The following is a 16,281-nucleotide window of genomic DNA, read 5'->3' on the forward strand; positions in this document are numbered from 1 at the left end:
CTAGACACAGGCAAGTGCGGACTGCTCCCAAGTTGATCGCGAGATGTGCAGGGAAAAAAAAAAGAAGGTGGATTTGGTGTGTTATTTTTATATATTGAAAAACTTTTACAAAAAAAAAAAAGTAGGTCATTTTGCATATCTTACTTCCTAAACGTTTAAATAAGTTCCTCAGCAATGTCAGCAGCCCAGAACAACTCACTGGTAGCAGTCTGCGCCACCAAACCATCGGGTGCCTGTTCGATCCCAGCTCGCCCCATTAAAAAAAAAAAAAAAAAAAAACATTAAAAAAGAAAAAAAAAAGGGTTTACGCCATTATTTGTCCATTTGTCATCTAAGAGTTCAAAAGAGAGATGCTGTTCTTTTTATTTTTTTTACCCATACACGGGAGGCATATTGCTGCTTTCCTGTGAAAAACAATTGCCCTTTAAAAAAAAAAAAAAAAAAAAAAAAAAAAAAAAAAAAAAAAAGTTTTGGTATGTCTGCATTCCGTTAAATTCCATAAACGTAAAAATGACAAAATGGACAGAAATGTAGGAAATAATTAAACAGTTAAATTCCTTTGGAATTAGTTTGTCATAAGAATTGCTAGGACAACGATGTGATTGACACGCTTGGCCCAAACAATTGGCTAGTTGATTGGACTACAATAAAACTCGAGACGGGACCTGCATAAAAGTGGGACAATACAAACGGGGCTAGCAAACTCTACCGGGACTCAGGACACAATACTCAAAATGGGACTGTCCTGTCACTGTACCATAACACAAACTCTTCCACCTAGCTAGCACCAGCCAAACCTCCCTCCTACCTGCTTCCTTTTCACAGTGCACACAACATTAGACCTGCTGAACCGTGCATCTTGTTGGGGTCAGCCATGGGACAGTCGCTCAGCCAGAAAAATCTGTTGGGAAGGCAGCCATTTGGCAAAAAGACCCGGTGTGTATTTAAGTAAGGTGGGACAATAAATAAGTTCTGTGAAAGTTTGAGGAGCGGATTAATTACTTTTTGATAGTTTTCATGTATTTTTGTCAGTGGTGTGAAAGCGCAAGGAGGCCCCACCCCTAAATGCAACAGAAATACTTTCCTGAGGTATGTCTTACTATGGGTTGAAACAATGGACCATCAATGATGAAGTCAAAAATGGAAATAGAACTGCAGCTACAAGCTAGTAGCGTGCGCACTTTACTGCTCCTTTAAAAAACATTTCCTTCTATTGTACCAAAAAGCACGCTTGCGCTCACTCCCCGTAAAGGTGGCACGAAGAAGTGATTCATGCACAGATCAGCCACTTTGACCCCGCTCACGATGACGTGATTGGCCAAGCGAGGGAGATTGGGAGGCTCGGGAGAGTCGGATCACTTGGCCGAGTGAAAGCGCTCGCTTTGCCAAAGGTTCCAGCTGTTTGGATTGTCGCTCTGGATTGAAATTGGGCTTCCCCTAACCTTGGAAGCAAAAAAAATAAATAAAAAATCCATGCACAGTGTGATTCATTCACTGCACATTTAGAGCCGAGTCAGCACTAAATCAAATCTCGTAAACTAATCAAGGACACAGAACTCAAAAACCAAAACACTAAGATTTAAAAAGATGATTATATGGTTTGATAATTGCTGAAGTCATTCCTCTATACCTCAATAATATGCTCAAAAAATCGATACGGCAATATATCGTTGCGGGCCTCATTACGATACACGTATCGATACGCAGGCGGCAGAATCGACATTGCTCGTTAACTTTGAATAGGCAGTTAATGTTTTCAGCTTGCATTGTACCTAAAAAATAAAAACCAGCAGCGTCTTTGAAGTTAATTGCCTTCAATTAATGCAAAAATAGCTCACCAGTCATTGGACACTGTTTCTTGCTAAGAAAAATGAAAGCAGAGGAAGAATATCAACATTTATGTACTTATAAACATAACATGGCACGTGTCTCAATGTACCAATTGTCCTATATTTTGTTTAAAAAAATGAAATAAAATGTGTTACATGAAAAAATTGTGTTTTTATTTCCCAAAATATTTCCAACAAGCACATTTTAAAGCTGTAACTTTAATACTTTGATATTTTTGCATATATCGGCTCATGCCTATTAATACATTTTCCCGGTGTGTCTGTGAAAACTGCTCCCTGCTCTGCAGTGCGTATACATTTAGGCAGGCATGCTGCTAGGTGGTAAACCAGAAGAGCTACTAACAAAAACGTTTTTTGCCATCCAGAATAATAAACGTTTTTGTGTTATTATATCTGTTATTATAAAATGGAAGAAAATTAATGTAAAATATCGGGATACGTAGCACCTTGACGATCATGTATTGGGCTAAATATGTATCGTGATACGTATCGTATTGTGACACCTGTATCGTGATACGTATCGTATTGTGACCCCTGTATCGCCATACGTATCGTATCGTGACCCCTGTATCGCCATACGTATCGTATCGTGACCCCTGTATCGTGATACGTATCGTATCGTGACCCCCTGTATCGCCATACGTATCGTATCGTGACCCCTGTATCGCCATACGTATCGTACCGTGCGCCTTGTATCGTGATACGTATCGTATCGTGACCCCTGTATCGTGATACGTATCGTATCGTGACCCCTGTATCGTGATACGTATCGTATCGTGACCCCTGTATCGTGATACGTATCGTATCGTGACCCCTGTATCGTGATACGTATCGTATCGTGACCCCTGTATCGTGATACGTATTGTATTGTGAGGTTGGCGGCAATACCCAGCCCTACTCAATAACCACTATGACTAAATCCAAATAAAAAACAGCACACGCTTATCACAATTTGCGTATTTGTCTTTCAAAGCACTAGAGGGAAACCGGAGTAAGCGGTAGGTCACGAGTTTTAATTAAAGCTGGACAAAACTTCATCTTCTTCTACCACCCTGAAATTGTTGACACTTAAAATATTTGCAGGATATTTTATACCTACATTTCAAAGTAAAAAAAACATCAACACGCACACACTTCCTTTGCTGTCCCAGCAGGAATGCTTGAAGCTATTGAAAAGCTTTAGCCTCTGTCAAACATTGACTTCCTCTCACTCGTATGACAATTGCTGGTAAACACCACACACATTCCTCACCTCGTTAACAGTGCGAGACTCTGCAAAGTGCAGCCACTCAATAAAGATGCATGCGTAGACTTTTTTTTTTTGTCAAAAGGGAGTCAGCAAGGATGAGGGGAGGAGAAGCGGGGGAGGAGGTTTGGGGAGTTGAATCCTGTCAGCAAACAGAGCACCTGTGCTAACATATCCAACAAACCCTGATATGAAAAATAATCTGACCTCAGCTGAGTTGTTTTGCTCCTTAATAGGATTTGCTGAGTGTGCCGCACTCTTACGCACAAACGCGCACACACAGATGACCTTTGTGCTTGGTGACACTTCAGTCATTCAGCAGCCACGCTGTTTCACAATAGGTTGCGCATATTCCAGCTAATTACAGAAGAATTTGGCGACACGGAGACTCTCCCGAGTTTCCCAATTAGCCGAGCTCAGGCGCCAATCGGTCGCTTTCATAATAATGCAGCATTACGAAAGCACAAATCGCACTTGGAAGTACAGTTTGGTTCATATAACGAGCAAACAAATGTTTGGTGCATTTATGGCTTCACGGCAGGGGTGTCCAAACTTTTTCATTTGAGGGCCACAGACAGAAAATCAGAAGGACGCAAGGGCCACATAATGTTATGAAGAGAAATTGTGTTTAGTCCTAAAAATTGTACAAATAATTTATTTGTGCTTTTGCATATTTAGAAAAATGCTACAGTATATAAACCAATTCATTTGTAATATGGCAGTAGGGTTATTATAGTTTTGGAATTTTTCATTTTAGTTCGTTTTAATTAGTTTTCAGGGTTTATGTCCGCTGCATCATCTCACAATTTCTGCAAAACCTAATGAAATCAGACATTACTTTTAAATTGTCATCCAATTAAATCACATTAAAAAAAAACAAACAAACAAAAGACAAAAATGATTGTACCATTAACCTAAATAGCAAACACAGATCTGACAGTCCAGAGGTATCTCCCTGGAAGAACTTACGATTTTGTTCAGCAAACATCGCTGCATTCAATGATTTCTTTCTCTTGTTGACGAAGCTTTGACATGTGACTGAGGCCAAGCTTTTTTATTATTATTTTTATTTTTTTTTGACAGGCCAAGCTTTCTGACGCCGTGCAGCTCATTTCACTGCAGAATGTCGTTTTGGGATTCCATTGCATCCTGTCCAGATTACGCATACATTGTGCCGGATGCAATTAAAGCAGACTCACTCCGGAGCAGAAAGTTGTGTGGCTTGTCACTAGGGATGTAACGATATCCAAACATCACGATACGATATTGTCACGATATTGTGGGGGCATTGGCGATATTAAAAAAAAAAAAAAATCACAATATTGTAAAAAAAGAGCTCATACTAAAAAAAAAAAAAAAAAAGCACAATATTGTGTTTTTGTACATTTACAGCAATGGATATAAACCACCTACAATCTCTCATAACAATATTGAGGCACTTACTTGCTAATGCAAGCGCACATTGATCGCTTCACAAGCAAATTAGGTTCCCCTTTATCTAACAATTAGCATAGATTTTAAACATAGAAGGCCAAAACATCCCTAATGAAAATTAAATTGCACTAATAAAATAGCCACTAGAGGGTGCTAGAACTGCACAAATGGAAATCAACCTGACTTTTTTTTAACAGGTGTATTCCTTTTAAATATTGTGAACATAACGACGACGATATTGTGGCAGTTTTAATATCACAATATTGCCCTTATTGTGACATCCCTACTTGTCACTATGAATTTTGACAACTTATTTCAGTGACCGTTGTTGGTACTACATTATTGAATGAATATCAACAATCCCACAGTGTTGCTTGCAATTTAAAAGCTCCTATTTTTTTTTTCAAGTGAAGATCTACAAGCTTCTACCCCTAATTCGTCCAGGAATACGTTATATAGAGCATTGGGCAAAGCTTACCCTCTACAGCAGTTGCTGAGAGTCCGACCATGGTCCCAGTTCACAGAGGTTGATTCATAACAACAAGCTGATCGTGTGAGAAATATTCCGAGTTGAGGCCTGGTTGTGTTGTTGGCTTGCCTGTTGAGGTGGTCTCCAGCCAGTCAGCCTGCCTGCTGCTGAAATCACAGTCCCTCCTCTCCCTTCCTCCCGCTGATCTGTTATCTCGACACTCCCTCCCTCCATCTGCCCATTTTTTTATTTTTTATTTTTTTTTGGGGGGGGGGCAGTGGGTTTGTGCTGCTGCTGTGTATGTGTGAGTCCTTATTAAATCCCTGTCTGATCTAATCCTAAAGGATTGGGCAGCACCTGGTATAGTCCCTCACTCCCAATTACACACTCTACTAGTTAACCTTTACCTGTTTTATTATTCACAATTTTTCTTCAGAATGTATTATTAATTGAAGTACAGTATAGGCAGAATCTGCAATTTAACATAAGAACCGACATAGTTGCACTTTGGAGATAAAAATCAATTCCAAGTGATGATTTTGAATTGGAGGTGCTTTTATTTTTAAAAGCGAGGTAAAGAAAAGGAGCGGGTGAGTCAGCTGAGAGGGAGGCAAGCTGGAACTTTTCAATGCTGCTTCTTGTCCCGAGGCAGACTTGCAGGCTCTGACATGATCAAACACGCCTTCACCAACATCGATACTAAACGTGACAGTCAGAAACCCTCCGGCACAAAACGACGTAAAACCTCAATGACCCCTTTTACAGGACAATACTGTTACTCTAAAATTTTGCCAATTATACAATTTTCCGCAAAAGTCAAGTGCTATCATGAGTGTGAACTAGCCACAACCATACGTGCAGTCGTCCTATCCTATGCAGTCGCTTTGAGTAGTCTGCCCCACTTCTGAAGCAAAAAGGTAACAGAGACCACTTTCTATCCTTTTTCCCTCCCGTAATACCAGAGTAGTTCTGTCACTAACGAGTTTTTTAAAAACCGAGTTGCCTATCGATTACTGTAATCGACCGCCCCCCCTCAAAAAAATTCACAAAAAAAGATCTTTTTTTTTTAATTTTCATTTTAGGTTGAATGTGAGTTGAATTTCCATCCATCCATCCATCCATCGTCTTGACCGCTTATTCCTCACAAGGGTCACGGGGGGTGCTGGAGCCTATCTCAGCTGGCTTTGGGCAGTAGGCGGGGTATAACCCAGGACTGGCTTTAGTGGATAAAAATACTCATTGTTCCTATCTTCTGTAAATATATGCACATATTGTGGGTTAGCCGAAAGGTTAACTCCTCCAAATTAGAAAAGCATGCTTGGGTGAGCTTGGTGTGGAAGAACTAGAGAATCCTCATCTCAAGCCTACCCGCACACCTTTGGGATTAACCAGACCAGTGATTTCGAGCCAGTAAAAAGTCTTTCTGAAATCCATCTGGATGGACAAAAAAATAAAATAAATAAAATCGTATAGGCACACGCCCAAGTATTGTAGATTGTCAGCCTACCAGAAGAGTGGAAGACTTTGAACAAAAGGGGTACCTGGCAATGGTCTAGCACTTTTAAGTCCTTTTCACCAATTGTTTCTGTGTAACAACCATTTCAGCCTCAGAGGACCTTGACTGACCTTTGGTCTTGTTTTGTTAAGACTGTGAGAGCTCAAGCACGCAAAGATTTCACAAAGAAGAAGGGAAAAAAAACAGCTTAGTGCAGAGGGGAATTTTTCAAGGAAAGGCATTAATATTAAGATACAGTATTTAGCTTTCACCTGCTTGTTTTCTACAACTAAACCCGAAATTATTCTGACTGTGACAAATACCAGACACGCCCTGTCAAGCTCGGTTATGGTATTTCAAAACTCCTCCACACTGTGACCAAACGTGACCTCTGAACCCCAGAGTTAAACTATGAATTCACAAGATGACGGATGCCAAGGAGGGCCAGCAAAAGCAAACTACGCCATAAAACACGCACGTTACCTTGACGCCCAACCAGGCACGCTCGTTGTCATGTTTTTGAGTCAATCCAGGAGTTCAGCCCACAATACCAAATACAGGTCTGACGGTCCGGAGGCATCTCCCTGGGAGAGCTGTATCTAATGAAAACTGCGGGGCTTTTCTTGGAAGTTCCCCTCCTTCCTTATTGTCTTTGGACATGTTGGATAAACAAACATTCTCAAACCTGATCGGACATGAAAGAGCGCTGCAGGTCCGAGACTTTGTTGCTGAAGTCTGCAGGAGGTGAAAAACAACCAATGCTTACTTTCGTGAAAAGTCTACATATGGTCACAGCAATAGTTAAGTTGACATTTTTTTACAGACATATCTCGTGAGGCTTACTGAACTAACATCACAAGCCAAGCTGGAGAAGGTAACATTTCGAAAAAAAAAAAAAACACCAATCTGCTGCATCCTTAAGGTGTGTGATGCCGTCATTGGCGGTGGGGGGGAGCAGATGGCCAGATGTTGTTGAGGCATTTCAAATTGCACTGTGAGCCGTGCCAACAATGTTTTTGTCTCACCGGCTCGTGCCACCAGTCCACTCCCACTCTCCTCTCCAGATTCCAGGCATTTCCCAAGAGTGACGGCTCTCATCTCCTGGCTAGACGACATGTCTGGGCATTCATGGGCTGCTGCTGAGACAGTACATTCTCAAGCCTTAAACACGACGGCTTTCAAATACTTTCATTCTCCTCTGCTACTACACTAGGAGGTCAGGGGTCGTCAACCGGTTGCACCCAGGGACCGCATGAGTCACCCCCAGGCCTGTTCTAAAAATAGCTCACCAGTGAGGGGACAGCGTGATTTCCGAAAGTTCATTTGAAAATGCAATACTAGTGTTGAATATTGATAGTTATCAGTTTGCTACCTTGTTGATTCTTGTGGGAAATAGTTAAAGGCCCGGTCTGCCGTTTTCACTCAGGAAAAGGCACTTTTTAAATACAGGATTTAAACAAACAAACTACTTCTCAATTTACAGCTATTGGCTTCTCTTAATGTGTGGTGGTGATTTCGTCCTAAACCCCCACACCCCCAGCCTGTATTTTGCCATTTTGTGTTTGTTTTGCGGGACGCTTCTGTGGAACGACAGTGTTTCTAGCCCTCCAGCCAATCGCAGAGTGGGGGGGGGTGGCATGTCTCACTCATTCACTCATTCCCCCGGCCCCGTTTGCGACACGCCACCCCCCGCTCTGCGATTGGCTGGAGGGGTGTAAACACTGTCTTTCCACAGAAACGTCCCGCTGTTTACAAAACAAACACAAAATGGCAAAATACAGGCTGGGGGGTTTAGGACAAAATCACCACCACACATTAAGAGAAGCCCAGATCTGTAAATTGAGAAGTAGTTTGTTTGTTTAAATCCTGTATTTAAAAAGTGCATTTTCCTGAGTGAAACCGGCAGACTGGGCCTTTAACATGTGTCTGTAAATTAATATATCTAGTTGTTAAAAATAGTTGACAGTGTGTAGAATGTTTTCAATGTTAGGCCGACAGCAAACATATTCTGCGGCTGCCAGATGCACTCCGCACACACTCACAAAACATCAAAAATCAACACTCACTGCTCAACAGGAAATATGGCTAGGACTGTATAACAACTGTATTTTAATCATAACTGATTGACACTTGACTTGCGTCTGACTTCCCTTTTAAGACTTCAAATGCGCCTCTGGCGTTTACATTCCACTGCAAGGTAGATTGCTACCACACTGTTATTATGGTTGATACTTTTCACAAGGAGAATAATTAGTGGCTTGTTTTGGATGTAAATGTTTGTAGACGTCGTCGTTTGGATGTGCAAAACAGTAGAAAAATAATTCAATATCTCTGAATGTGAACAGTTTGTATTAAAAAAAAAAATCATTTGTCATGTCAAATGCAAAGAAAAAGAATGTTCCTTATGATTGACTGACAAACAGTCCAGGTTGTTCACCAAAAGTTACATATTTTCTGAAGCTGAGCTGTGATTGGTTGTTACTTGAGCAACTGTGATGTAATTTTCACTCAACAGCAAGTGGCAAAATGGCCGCCTCTGATATTGATTGAAAACTGCTGGATTTTGCTGCTTAACTCATAATCCACTACGGCAATTTTAACCAGAATATCGTATTTAGACTTGCGGGGCTGCATAGAACATATTATTGTCCAGAATTTTTGGGGGGGTTGACTCCCCTTTATTTCAATTTAATTGAATTTTTCATGCTGCCAACAAAATGCTATGAAATTGGAACCCACCCTATGGTATGTGAATGCCCCCTGTGCTCCCTATAGAGATGGTCTTCCTCCCTCTGTTGATGACATCACATATCACCTCCGGCCTTCTGTTTCCTCTTCCGGTTCGCCGACGTGCATCCACTTTGACTGTACTGTCCCTAGTGACTCTCGATCCTTTTCAAGATAGGACTCAATGCTCTTGCTTCTACCGCAGTAATTCAACAAAGTGACAAAACAATAGAATGAGCCATTAGTGCAAAAGCTTTTTTTTTTAAAGCAAAAAATAGCTATCCATCCATGAGTAAACTACCGTCCCAAGACATTTTCCTGTACACCAGGTTTATGAATAAGCATAGAGAAAGTTGGCTGTAACTCTTCAAACTTTTCAACAGATTGCAAAACAAGCAGCAGGTAAGCAGCTTGTGATGTGAACATGTGGAACATGTTTGGAGAAGTGGGAAGGATGTACAAATTAATGAGGGAAGGGGAAAAGCATGTTGTTCCCACTCTTTTTTTATTATTATACTCAGGATGATGCTTCGGGTTATTATAAAAATACATCAATGATCTCACACTGATTAGAATAGAAGCGGGAGAACGTTGTGAGCGGCACTATTTAGAATGTTTTAATATGACATGATTGACAGCCGAGCCTCACCTGACTGTTTCATCTCAAGATTGCAAATGTGCCTCCAGCATTTACATTCCGCAGCACAGTACATTACATATCACTCTTGAATTGCAATTCTTACCTCTCTTAAGAACAATTGGTTTGGATGGAAGTGGTTTCAGTTGGCATAGGATGCAAATATCTGTGGGTGTTGTTGACTACCAAGAGAAAACTCATGCACACACAGGACCAATTGGAACCCATAACCTCTTGCCAGTGGGCTAGACATAGTACCACTAGTGCTGCTCCAGTATTTTATTTGAAATAAAATGCAGTTTATCCTCAACTAGTGAATTTATTTAACTAAATTCCACTTTTTTTCAATTGTATGTATATATATATATATATATATATATATATATATATATATATATATATATATATATATATATATATATATTTCTATTTTAATTTTATTTAACTTTTTGGTTTAACATAAGCATAGATGACAAATTTTAGGACCTTATTTTCATGCCCAGCATGTGTCTAGTGCAAATTGCGGTCTAAACGTGCAGATGGGTGCACTTTAAAATCAGTGCGATAGGCGTACGGTATTATACGGTATGATACGGTATTTGTGACTTCACAAACTCCGGAGAATACATCTTGTACCGCTCCCGTTGATTTCCACCAATCCGAACCGACCAATCACAGAGCGACATTGTATTTGGGGGCGGGCTATGCAACTGTGATGAAACCAGGAAGCCAGCGCCGACGCCGGAGCTAACAAACAAACCTAACGTGGACGAATGGGCGCTACAATTAATTCTGTTCTCGCAGAATGACTCACCATTTCCTTGTTGAATGTTGAACAGCGAGAGGAGCTTCGTGCATTTCTAGATTTTCAGATGGATATTGCGGAGGAATCACTCGAGTGAAGCGCAATATCTATCTGGCTATTGCCAGGTTAGGTTGTTGGCGGCTTTTTTGATAGTGGCTAATGAATAGCATCGATGTGCAGTATCCCACTGAGGGGCGAACACTTGCGACGCTAACAAATGTTAAATTCACAAAGTCCGTTCAAGGTTGCAGCGTTTTCTAAACGTTCTCTGAACAGTCTTAACCAGACCATGAAGACTCATTAATACTGTTTTTAGATAACTTTCAGGAAACGTTCCAACCTTAAATGAACACTGACGTGAAATCAACATTTCGCTAGCGTCACAAACATTCATCCCTCAGTGGGATACGGGCTGTAAATTACAAATATTTTAAGACAAATGGTGCAACAACATTTATATAAAGATGTTATAATACTCACAAGTATATATATTCTATAAAACTCAAGGGTTAGGGTTAGTTTGTGGTTTTCAACAATACTTGTTTGTGTGTATAAGTGCTACATTTATGTGGAACTTAATAGCATAGCACGAATCAGTGCTCATACTCAGGCTAAAAAAAACGTGGTATTGGTGCTTCCCTAGTTTCCATTGTGAAGAAGAAGTAAGATTTCCGCGTGCGTGCACACACCTGTTTTAAGAATTAAGTGTCCTCTGGAGGCATCGCCGAAACTTTGATGTTCTCATTTAGTGAGCACATGTGGCTTCATGGTGAGCGGCTATCTCGGCAGTGATCAAATCTGGGCTTCAGATATATGATAGGAATGTTTGCTCATTAAAAGAGTTTGGGATAAGGCTAGCCAAAGTCAAATGTTAGGATGATTGTCACAGGTGAGTGGCAAGACAAAACACACTAAAAGGACACTAATAGAAGGTCTTTATGCTTTGAGTCTAGGGAAGGTGATGAATTAAAATTAATTCATTGGAACTGTCCCAATTTGAGGTGTCAGAAGACAGCAAATAATCATTTTGTTCAAACTTGTAATGCTTTAACACAGCAACAATGTTTCCCATTGTTTGCTAAGTGGCCGTGTGCTCCCTCCACAAAATCCGCTTCCACACTGAATGTCCCCTGGAATCCATTACTTCCTCCAAGTCCTGTCACATCTATATTGTTAATAGCTGACGTACATGACCATCAAATGCACTCGAAATGAACTCGCTGGGGACTTTCCAGATTTTTCCAAATGCTTTTTTTTGATGCCCCAGCAAATGACAGAGATATTAGAAATAGACAAATGAGCATTGGCCTGTCAAGGGACGGTCGGAGGCCAAGGGTCAATGACTTGGACGGCTGTATAAGTTACTCTCCCATTCTAATTTTCCATCTTTTTCTGTGTGATTAATTCATGTCTGAGACGACACCGAGGGCTTGACTCAGCCTGCTGCCACACAAAGACCCTACAGTGCACTCAGTATTGTTCAGTGCACAGTCCTATGAGATCATCACAACGCTATGTCTGCCTCACACTGAAGTATTCACTGAGAAAGATGCAAGTGGAATCACCACATTGTCAAAGTATAAGTGATATTGCACACGGTAAGGCTAATACATACTGATTATATATATATATATATATATATATATATATATATATATATATATATATATATATATATATATATATATATATATATATATATATATATATATACTGTTCTGTTCTGTTCTAAATGTGCAGTTTTCATACTCTTGTTATTAACATAAAAGTGGAAAAAATGTTAAACTAATAGAAATATGGTTGCATCATTTAGTCACCGATATAGTAATTTAATAATTCATAAAATTCAGTTCAAATTAAAAATATGTACTGTACTGTAAAGAATGAGTGTGATATTAACTTGTGTTGGGGTCAAATTTTCTGCCACGAGATGGCATAATTGGACTTTTAAGATGTTGGTGACAGCTCAGTGCATTTTTTTTTTTCAGCTAGCTAATCTAACATGAAGAAAATTGCAGATTTCTGTACATTTTTAAAATTGTAAAATACAACTTGACCACAGTCTCCACAAATATATGCATTATTATGACATTATGGCAAAATTTTGTCGTGGACGTGTGTGCTACGTTGCGACTGGAATTCCCATAGTACGGGCTTTCCAAGTAAGGGGCGGTCATTAATTAATCGCGTGTTAATTAAACAAAACAGTGGCCTTAAAGGAACATTAAATTAACTCAAAATTAACGCACTGATTTTGCCACCCTTAATATACACATACTAAGGCTGGGCAAAATGGCTGAAAAGTGTATCACGATATCAGGCGATTTCCATATTGAGCCACGTCAGTTTTTACTCCTGTTATGATTCTCCCAGTTTTATAGATGAAGCACAAAGGTTGAGTAAGACATGTATCATCTACCTGTTACATGGAACCAGTCATCCGAGTGACCAACTCGCTTTTAAACACACCATATACGTTAACGTGTTTCAAGCTAGCGATCGCTTGATAGTTAGCAACCCAACCAACTGTATCGTATGCAGTGTTTTACAACAGTATTTTTAATTCCACATGTACTTGTGGGTGAAATGTCGCTGTAATTCACCGAGCGTGTCGTGAAGTCAGTGCACGTACGTCAGTCAATGAGGGCAATCGGGGAAGCTGGCTCAAAGGTGCACACACCGTGGTTCATAAAAAGCAAATATTGCCAGTTAAGTTACACACTTTACTTTACCAGCTCTGAAACACACGGCTGTCGCTCTATGCCTATGGAAAAAGTAACTTCAAGAATTCAATAATTAGCTCTACAGGGTGCTTTGGTATAATTGTACCTTGAAGGATATCCTGTAAGCCAAAAATGTAAGCAGAAAAAAAGGGGACAAATAAAACACATCTGGGGGAATCCAGTTCCTTGCTCAAGGGCACACAGCCGGTGTTCAGGAAGCAGGTAAAGCAACGACCGCCCGGCACTTTACGCATCTAAATACAATCAAATGGATCGGAGAGTCCCTCTCAGTATATCCTGGATGTTGTTATCGTAGCTGGACTTTCTCAAGCTTAGCATAACATTCAGTGTGAAATCCCCCGACACCGTGAAAACATCAGCAGTATCTAAGTGGAACTTGGAATGCTCGTGAAGTTCAACATTCACGAGACCTCATCAAATCTCGTGAAATTTATGTGAGTGATATTGTGTGAATTACGTACTCGAATCATTTTATCAAGCTATGAAGTTGCCATGGCTGGGATAGGCTCCAGCACTCCTCGCAACCCTTGTGAGGAGTAAGCGGGTTTAGAAAATGGATGGATGGATAAAGTTGCCATTAGCTGATCTGTAAATATTTCTGTTTATGCACATACAATTAATTTACTTGACATAGAAACTAGATTAAACTTTTACAAATTGTAGTTTAGTTTTAAATGAAAAGTAAGGTTATGAATGTTCAAAACTCAAAAATGTTATGCATGGAAGCAAACTGTTGTTGGTCTCATCATAATGTATGTAGTTTTTTTTTTTTTCCTGTTAAGTTGAAGTTTTATTAGACAGTGGTTAACTTACTGTTTACACACAGTTATTTGCTCCCAAAAACGTATAAATATGTTCTACTTCAAATGTATTAAGTGTCCCAAAGACGTATTTATATGTTTTTTAGGCTAGAGCATACAGAAGGCTTTGATGCAGCCTCTCAATTGCAGAGAAAGGGTGAAAAAAATGGTAGTAATTACAAAAACGGACAGCAGGTGGCAGCAGAGCATAATAGATTAAACAGGGCCATAATGAAAACAAGCTGTTTCCCCACAACTCTAAGCAGATTTGTGAGTAATTATGAAACTTAGCCATATTCGAATGCTAATTGCTGCAAAATGGAAACAGATAGAAAAAAAAATCCGGATGAAAGAAGAGACTCTAATCTTTCTTTTGGTAGGTTCCACTTTTTAGAACATAATATTGTTCTGGAATAGCAACAAATCTGAGGTTCCACTGTATTTGCTGATGACAGAAAATATGTTGTTTGGCACATGACCAGATTGCACCATGCTTTATTATGCACACCAGGAAGTGATGCAAAAAAGGTCACAATGAAGGAAAAGTTGACATTCATATGAATCACAGGATGACGTTCTATTGTTGCCTCTGCTGCAAAAATCAGACTCAGAACAATCACCATGTTGAATTTTGCGACAAACGCAATCATGTTGTTTTGTGAAAATGTGGTCCGCACTCCCTATTGAACTAAAATATGCAGTAGCATTTCCTGAATGCATGCATGCATAATGGATTCACAAACTTGCGACATGGTGACGACAGCAGGTTTCATAATCACGCTGCTAACATACTGCGCACACAGTTTTGTGTCACCAATAATGACCTGTCAATCATTTCCAGGCAGCAAAATGCTCATTTGCATAGAGGGAACGGGAATTCGTTATGTTTACAGCCGCAGCATATTACATTCATGCAGAATTATCCCTCACAGTGGATTTTTGTGCACAATTTCTTCCATATGCTCCCATGCAGCTTGACAATGGCCTTGATTCATCATGGCTGCTGAGCTACAAAACACACATCTCACCAACGCAGCGTTTCTCTATAGGGACAGCCGCTCCTCTTTCTTCTTTCTCACCCACCTGATGCTCCACTTCTCACAGAGTGCATCCATACGAGCGCAGGAACCAACCAACACTTTATGACAAAGACACTCCAGATGTCTTTGGTTCAATGTCTACCTTATCAAGTGTCATTTTTCATATAGCAAATTTTGATCATTAAAGAAAAGTATTTTGTTTGTAAATACATTACACATGTCTGAAGATAAGACTGACAACTACGTAGTACTGGCGTAGATGCTTTAAAGCGCCTCGTTGTCTGCTATGAGTGCACGCAATACGGAGAAAGCCAAAAGACCAAGAAGGTGGGGGAAAAATTCGGACTTGACAGCCAGCCTGACTTTGGGCTGGCGTGGTTGCTCTAGAGTGCCTCGTTGTTGAAAAAAAAAGCAAGGGAGAACTCAAGTCCAACATGACAGCCAGCTGGTGCTGCGTGTCACTAACTTTTTTTTTTTTTTTTTAAATCGAGGCTCCTAGCGATTAATCGATTAATCCCCCCTCCTTATTTGTCCACTAAGGTTAAACTTTGAACGTGAGTGAAATTTAGTGGATATGAATGCTCATTGTTCCTTATTACCTGTACACGTATGCTCCAAACGGTAAGAAAATTAGCCTATGCTCAACGGTTCGCGATTAGCATTATCGATTAATCGATTAATCCCCCCCGTCCTTATTTGTCCAATAAGGTTAAACTTTGAAAGTGAGTTGAATTTAGTGGATATGAATGCTCATTGTTCCTTATCCCCTGTACACATATGCCACAAACGCCAAGAAAATTAGCCTATGCTAAACAGTTTGTGATTAATCGATTAATTCCCCCCCGGTCCTTATTTGTCCACTAAGGTTAAACTTTGAACGTGAGTTGAATTTAGTGGATAACGATGCTCATTCTTCCTTATCCCCTGTACACATATGCCACAAACGCTAAGAAAATTAGCCTATGCTAAACGGTTCACGATTAGCATTAGCCAAGAATAAATTCGAATCAGTTACTTATTTCATTTTTCCCGAA

General features: G+C 40.0%; 1 protein-coding gene across 3 annotated transcripts in view; it reads right to left on the reverse strand.

Annotated features, from left to right (window-relative positions):
* Positions 1-16,281, reverse strand: part of afap1l1a (actin filament associated protein 1-like 1a) — a 32,253-nt gene that overhangs the window by 15,263 nt on the left and 709 nt on the right. Inside the window, exon 1 of one of the 3 annotated variants that reach the window (XM_077531750.1) lies at positions 5,009-5,185. The exons of the other annotated variants lie outside the window; for them this stretch is intronic. Within the exon in view, the coding sequence (XP_077387876.1) occupies positions 5,009-5,039 (31 nt within the window). The 5' untranslated portion in view covers positions 5,040-5,185. Of the gene's footprint in view, positions 1-5,008; positions 5,186-16,281 lie in introns of those variants that run through there. 3 annotated transcript variants of the gene reach the window in all.

Source organism: Festucalex cinctus, chromosome 9, assembly GCF_051991245.1.
Source record: "Festucalex cinctus isolate MCC-2025b chromosome 9, RoL_Fcin_1.0, whole genome shotgun sequence".
NCBI classification, from domain to species: Eukaryota; Metazoa; Chordata; class Actinopteri; order Syngnathiformes; family Syngnathidae; genus Festucalex; species Festucalex cinctus.